The sequence below is a fragment of the Camellia sinensis genome, chromosome 10 (assembly GCF_055761805.1).
Source record: "Camellia sinensis isolate YWXY chromosome 10, ASM5576180v1, whole genome shotgun sequence".
NCBI classification, from domain to species: Eukaryota; Viridiplantae; Streptophyta; class Magnoliopsida; order Ericales; family Theaceae; genus Camellia; species Camellia sinensis.
The window spans coordinates 130,805,133-130,813,110 of NC_138970.1; the positions used below are offsets into that span (position 1 = coordinate 130,805,133).

Sequence of the window (7,978 nt, forward strand, 5' to 3'; positions counted from 1 at the left end):
TCCTGTAGACCATCTCTCAGTGGCCGTGGGCTACATTTTGTGGCCACAGGCCATTTTGTCCATTTCGGAGCCCGGTTTCCGGTTTTCGGGACCGTCAGGCTGTGTGCCTCGGTTCGGGACCGCTTAACCATCTCCGTTTGCTCTAAATTTTGGCATACATCTTATTTTCTCCCTTTCAAGGGACACTGGGGTCTGAGAAACCCACTTCGTGGCCGAATGCCACTTTCGGTGCTTAACAGCCCATTTTCGGGACCCCAAACTGCGCGTTTTGGCCCCCGAACATTCGTTTTGCAACGATTTTCGTTCATTTTTGGCAGGTACCTCTGTTTTATAACTAGGAAGGCCGTAGAAGGGTGGGAGGCCAGCAATTGTTGCAGCAACCAAGTTATACGCCCTTCGGCGCCCTCCGACGCCCGTTTTTCACACTTCTGGGCTAATGTTGAACACCTTGGGGCCACTTTCTTGAACTTTGAACCACATATTTGTGATGTACACACATGGGAGGACCCTAAAAGTTCATGGCTGGCCACTAATGCTTCTTGACCTTTTTGAACCCCTCCTTCCGAGCCAATGTTGAACACCTTGGGGCCACTTTCTTGAACTTTGAACCACATATTTGTGATGTACACACATGGGAGGACCCTAAAAGTTCATGGCCGGCCACTAATGCTTCTTGACCTTTTTGAACCCCTCCTTCCGAGCCAATGTTGAACACCCTTGGGCCACTTTCTTGAACTTTGAACCACATATTTGTGATGTACACACATGGGAGGACCCTAAAAGTTTATGGCCGGCCATTAATTCCATTTGAACCTTTTGAACCCCTCCTCAAAATGGCTTGTCCTCTCTCCTGTTTTAGAGTTTCTAAATTCGAACCACAGGGTTGTGAAGAGGAGCCCTGGGAGACCACCAGCATGTGGTGGCCGGCCACTATTTCAAGTTGACCCTTTTGACCCCTAGCTGGCCGGCTAGGGGGGGTAGCTGGCCGGCCACCTGCAGCAAAAGTAAAGGGCCGGCCATGCTCCTCATGCTTGGTACTTTACAGCTGTGCAGCTCTTTCCCCCAGAAAATATCCCAATCCGGGGGATATTTTGTGGGGGAAAGCTTGCCTCCTATTTGCCCCACCTTTACACCCTCTTTTTGTCCATATAACCAGCTGAAGCATGCATTTTAGGGGTTGGAAAATTTTGTCTTCAAGTCTCAAGATCCATATCTCTCTTTATCCCTCCCATTTCCTTGAAAACTTCCAAGACCCTAATCACCATTTCTTCTACACCACCAAGCTCTATCATCATCACTTCATTTCCAGCAATAAGGAAGGCTTCTCAAAGGCTAAAGAAGCTGCAAATTGGTCCAAGAAGCAACAAAAGCTTTGGTCTTCAAGGGTAAGTAACACTTCTCCTCTTTTGACCCTTTTTCTTGATCCATTTGTAAGCCCTATATGCTTTTTGTTTCAAGCTCCGGCCCTAACTGAAAGTGGCCCTCTTTTGAGCTCATATTCACTTTTCGTTAAGGGCTCAACCCTGTTTGAGCCCTCCATGATACACTTGCTTCATTGATCCTCTTATATGTCATAATCTTGCATGCTATTTTTGGCCCATGAGTAATCTGTTTTTGAGCATGTTGTAAACTGACATTAGGCTTATTTTGAGCCCCTCTTCAACATTGAAGAAGGGCTCAACACCATTTGGGACTTCCATGTTATACTTACCTTTATACTCCTCTTTTATTCCCCATTCTTGCATGCAATGGAAGCCTACCATGCTTTTGTTTTTGGCCATTTTACAGTTCTGAAAAAGTGCTTATTTTGGTCCATTATTCATGTTTCATTTAGGTCCTTTCATGGTTTGGGACCTCCATATGCCACTTCATGTTATATCTCTCTTTTATTCCCCATTCTTGCATGTTTAGTTAGCCTATCATGCTTTTGTTTTTGGCCATTTTACAGTTCTGGAAATAGTCCTATTTTGGCCCATTCTACATGTTTTATTAAGGGTCTTTGGCTGTTTGGTGAATATTTTGCATACCTCATGTTATAGCCACTTTTGAGCCTCATTTTGCATCACATTTCTATCATGTTTGTATACTGATTTTGAGGCTGCCATATACTGTAAATATTCATATTTTTGGTCCCTCTTCAGTGTTGTGGAAGGGAATTTTTCAGTTTGGATTTTGCTTATATCACTTGCTTCATTACCCCTCTCTTGGCCCCTATTCTTGCATGCCATTTTTGCCATACCTATGCTTGCTGTTTGGCCATGTTTATAACTGTGAAAGTGCCTTTTTCGGGACTTTCTAGCTTCTGTCTTTGCATTGCATGTCCATATTGTGCATGTTTGGCATAGCTATAGGCCATTTCGGGTGCCTAAATTCGCATTTCGGGACAATTCCTTGCATTTGGTGTCATTTCGCCTCATTTCGGGACTGTTTTCCCCCATATTTTACTGCTGAAATTCCATTAGAATGATTGCTGTCCATTCCATGTCATTACATCGCATTCTGCCATCGCCTCGGTTTGCGTGCCCGTGTGCACGCATTTCGAGGCACTTCATTTTCATCCGCCGGCATCTTATGTGAGTATGGCTGAGGCTCACTCATGTTGGTATAAGTCCATATCACATTTTCATGTCATTTGCATTGCGTATGCCATTGCCTCGGTTTGCGTGCCCGTGTGCACGCATTTCGAGGCACTTCATTTTCATCCGCCGGCATCTTATGTGAGTGTGGCTGAGGCTCACTCATGTTGGTATAAGTCCATATCACATTTTCATGTCATTTGCATTGCGTATGCCATCGCCTCGGTTCGCGTGCCGTGTGCACGCATTTCGAGGCACTTCATTTTTATCCGCCGGCATCTTATGTGAGTGTGGCTGAGGCTCTCTCATATTAGTATAAGTCCATGCTACCTTTTCCATGCCATTTTAGTCACTTGCATTGCATATACCATCGCCTCGGTTTGCGTGCCCGTGTGCACGCATTTCGAGGTATCTCATTTTCATAGCATTGTGCATATTAGGTTGTATCTTAGATCACATTCTGTCATTTTCTCGGTTTGCGTGCCCGTGTGCACGCATTTCGAGGCATCTAATTTTCATAGCATTGTGCATACTAGGTTGTATCTTAGATCACATTCTATCATTTTCTCGGTTTGCGTGCCCGTGTGCACGCATTTCGAGGCATCTCATTTTCATAGCATTGTGTATGTCAGGATTGTATCTTAGTTGCATTTCATGCATATCATGCATATTGCATTGTGTCCAGAATAGGAGTTAGCCCGGGCACGGTAAACGAGGTATATTTCGTACTCCGAGTGACGGAATGTGTCTCAATTCCCCAGTCACTGACACTCCGGATTATCCATGATGGAGTTAGGTTTTAGCTATAGTTTCATGTGCATTCATTTTATATTGAGTTGTGCAATTCGACTCCTCGGCCATCATGCCTCGGTATGCGTGATTGGTGGCACGAGGATCGAGGCATGCATATATTTGTGAAAATACATTGCCATGCCCCTTTCCTGCTCTCTGTTGCAGCAAAATGAAGAATCAGCAATTTTTCGGGACTTGGCACGCGTTTCAAGAATAACTGCTAAATAGAGGCTAATTGGGGCATCCCGGTGGATTTCCGCGCAAGGCAACCCGGACATGCATCATCCATCAGAAGCAAGGCAGTCCCTGGCTTGCATGCCAGTTTTACAGTTTTCTTAATTAGGAATTTGTATATTATTTGGACTGTAATATTCGGACTGTATTATTTATTCGGACCCTCTGCGCGAGGGCATAATTGTAATAAGTGTGCGTGAGTGTGATGTATGTCTTCCAACCCCACGTCTTTCTTCCCTTTTATTTATCCGCTTATGATGGCTAGATTAGGGCATATTTCAATTAGCATACAGTATGATAAGCATGTTTGCATTCATTCATCTGTTTTGCATGCACCGGGCTTGGCGCACCATACTAACTGCATCGTACTTTCAATTCCAAATTGAATACATGTTAGTTGTAGCATTTTATATGCCATGTTTAGAATAGTCGAGCCTGCTATAGTTGCATTTTTGCATGTGTTGCATTAGGCATTTTTGTATACTTAGGATCATGCATGATTTCTAATGTAGTTTCTATCTCGGCTTGGAGTACTCGGTAAGTTCTATGCTTTAGCATCCTTGCATGCGTGTGAGTGACTGCCATGAATAGCATGCTTACCATGAGGCTAATTGCTTATGTGATATAACTGCCTGAGTGCCTGTGGGTGAAGGTTGGGTTATTTGGATTGGAACAATTCATTCACTGTGTGTTTTAAGCCCACTAGATAGTGGCAAAACCATCTTTCCTAAGCCCACCTGCGGGTGGCAAAATCTGCATTTTAAGCCTACTTGCGAGTAGCAAACCATCTTTCAATAAACAAGCATGAAATGTTTTGTTCCAATTCGGGCGACCCAGTCTATACTTATATGCTGTGCGCATCACATAGTAACCTAGGCTAATAACCGGAATAAGAACTCACAATGTTTTCAAAAATAGATATCATGGTTAGTAGAGGCCGATCTTTGATCGGGCGAGCGGGGGTGCTCACGAAGTGACCTTCCCCAATCGTACCCAAGTTCCCGAGCCGAGGCAACTTTGGTGATGACGGACACGTGGCCTTTTGGCACCGAGTCAGGGTTTCCTAAATTTCCCAAAATAAAATATTTAGGTGGCGACTCTGTATCTGGCAAAGCAGTCCATGTTTGGCACTTCTTTCAAAAATCTGTTTTCTCAAAATGATTTGCCGGATTTGGACTCTTTGGTTCAGACTTAGAACCGTGACTACGAAAGTCGAGTCCGAGCTGTAGCGAGGTCCCCCGCGGGCTTGTTACAGGCCCCGAGGCCCAAAAAGCAAGTATAAATACAAGAACCACAGATTTAGAAAGGTATGTAAGAATCACTTCACAAAACTTAGTAGACAAGCTATTCTGAGTGTCTGAACTAACTTGTCCGTCAGAGTGCTAATTCCGGCACCCCCGACCGGAGTGTTTGTGTCTTTTCAGGTGACTAGTTGAGGATCACTAGCGTCTCCCAGGATCTGAAGAGTATTTCCAAAACCACCTCTCCACAATAACTTTTTGAAAAATTGATTAATTTTGGAACTATCTCGAAAAATTGATTAATTTTGGAACTATCTCATTATTTTGATTTCAATGTACCCTTGCTTTCCTTTTATTTTAGTTTTCTTTCCTTTTGTAGCAATATTGATTACATTGTTTAAGCCTCATTTTTTGAAACTGGATTTTTTTCCCTTTATAGTATATCAAATAGACAACTTCATCTCACTTCTCCAGAACAAGATTCGTGTACACCATTTTCTTGATTCAAAGAGTCAGTCCACTCATGGATAATTATGTCAATGGTGTTAATGATGTTGATGCTAATGTTAATGATATGATTGAAATAGCGGACAATGAAAAAGAAAATGAAGAAGCTATAAATGAGAAAACCCATTCAAAAAGAAGTCTAGAAAAAGAACATCCCAAGCTTGGAAAGAATTTAGTAAAGTAGTCTTTCTAGATAGTACGAAGAAGGCTCAATGTGGTGCAAAAAACAATTTGAAATTCATGCAACCAGTGCTGCAACTCAACTTCTGAGGCATTTGAAGAAAAATTGTGTGGCACATAAACTTGCAAAAAAGAAGCAAAAGGTTTTATTATTTTCTACAGTTCGATCCAATGTTGGATCCGATAATGTGACCAATACTTCTACCTCCACGTAATCATGCGAAGGTAAGGGAAGTTGCTTCTCTCATGATACTTTATCATGAGTATCCTTTTATGAAAATGGAGCATGTTTTGTTTAACAAGTTTATGAGGAGCACTATCCCATATTGGCAAAAAATTAGTCGTACAATGGCAAAAAATGATGGTGTATCAACCTAAGACATTTAGAATAAGAGTTGAAAGCATTGGTGAAGCATGTTAATAAAATCAGTATCACAATAGATTTGTGGAAATCGGGGCAAAAAATCCAATATATGGTCATAACGGCTCATTTTGTAAATAATGATTGGCAATTATAAAAGCATTTTCTCAACTTTTGTAACGTACCATATCTACACACGAGTTATCATTGTTGATGCCCTTCACAAATGTTTAGTTGAATGGGGAATTGAAAAACAAGGTGGCTACTATTACAGCTGACAATGCTTTATACAATGACGTTGCTGTGAGGGTATTGAAAGAAACTTTGCTATGAAGAAGAAATTACCATTATGTGGAAATCTTTTTCACGTTCATTGTTGTGCATATATCCTCAATATCATGGTGCAATATAGCCTTAGTGAAATTGGAGATATTGTTGATAGTGTTCGGGAAGGTGTGAAGCATTTGGTTGCATTAGAAGCTCATCTTCTTTAATTTAATGAAATTGTTAAGCAGTTGCAATTGCCTTCAAAGAAATTGATTTTAGATTGTCCTGTGTCTTCCCTAGGTACCAAGAGAGGGATTTGGGTTTTATTTATGTGCCTAGTTTTGAAGATTGGATAAAATTTGAGAATATGTGTCAATTTTTGGCAATTTTCAATGAAGTCATAAATATCATTTATGGAAGTGACTATCTAACTTCTAATTTGTTCCTTACAGAGGTCTAGAGAATAAAAGAGATATTGAATGAGAAATCAGTGGATGACAATGAATACATTCGACCAATGACTTTGAAGATGAAGGTCAAATTAGACAAGTATTGGGGTGAATGCAATTTATTAATGGCTATGGCTGCTGTTTTAGATCCAAGATACAAAATGATACTTATTGACTTTTGTTTTCCAGAGATCTACATAGAAACTGAAGCTACTAGAAACATCTATGTGGTTCATGAGGCTCTATATGAGCTTTACAGTGATTATGTTTCTATTCACACCTCATCAAATACTGAGAAAACTTTTTTGCAAAACACAAAAGCAACTGGTTTAGGTAGTTTTATGCAGGGCATGGGAAAATCTGTTGTAACAGGAAAATCGAAATTGGAATCTTTCGTTAGAAAGGCTAACACCATTCGACCCGTGAAATCTTTCTTGGACATTTATTTGGAAGAAGGTGTTTATAGTTGTAATGAAGATTCAGATTCCTATTTCGATGCATTAAAGTGGTGGAAAGTGAATAATCTGAAGTTTTGTATATTATCCAAAATGGCATGTGATATATTATTGGTTCTCATCAGCTTAGTAGCTTCAAAGTCTACATTTAGTGCTAGTGGTAGAGTCAATGATCCTTATCGTGCACCATTGTCAACAGAAACTATCCAAATATTGTTGTGTGGAGCTGATTGGGTACGTGCATTACATGGATTGAAAAAGGCACCGGATGTAAGTATAATCTTTTATCTTATATAATTTAAGTCTGTGGGGGCCAAATACATGGAAAAATTAGATGGTGCGTACCATTGGAAGACTGATATTAATCGGCTATATCCTACGAGAGTGGAGAGCCGAATATAATATATGTGCCGAATAAGTGTAAGTCCTTAGGGCCGAATAAAAGAAAGGACAATGATTAAAAAGTAGGCCCTGGCCCCGACGATCAAAAAGAACAGGTATAAATACAGGAACAACAGTTATAGAAAGGCAGGTAAGAATCACTTCACAAAACTTAGTAAAGAAGCTACCCTGAGTGTCTGAACTAACTTATCCGTCGGAGTGCTAATTCCGGCACCCCCGACCGGAGTGTTAATTCCGGCACCCCCGACTGGAGTGTTTGTATCTTTTCAGGTGACTAGCTAAGGATCACTAGCGTCTCCCAGGATCCGAAGAGTATTTCCAAACCACTTCTCCACAATTGGTGCCGTCTGTGGGAATACTCAAATACATCCATGGCAGGCGTGACTGAAGATCCTCCGGTAGCCATTGACGAGACCGCACAGGGAGATGACCTCACTCCAGCAAATATGCTCGAAAAAGAAACCATCGCTGCAAGACGCGCCTTGAACTTCGACTCACCAACGACCTCAGCGCA

The 7,978-nt window shown here is 41.5% G+C and overlaps 1 protein-coding gene across 1 annotated transcript; it reads left to right on the plus strand.

Annotated features, from left to right (window-relative positions):
- Positions 1–6,675: 6,675 nt before the first annotated feature.
- Positions 6,676–7,359, plus strand: LOC145800691 (zinc finger BED domain-containing protein RICESLEEPER 2-like). Its single transcript, XM_082890416.1, has one exon. The coding sequence runs from the start codon at positions 6,676–6,678 to the stop codon at positions 7,357–7,359; it is 684 nt and encodes a 227-aa protein (XP_082746542.1).
- The last annotated feature ends 619 nt before the right edge of the window (positions 7,360–7,978 follow it).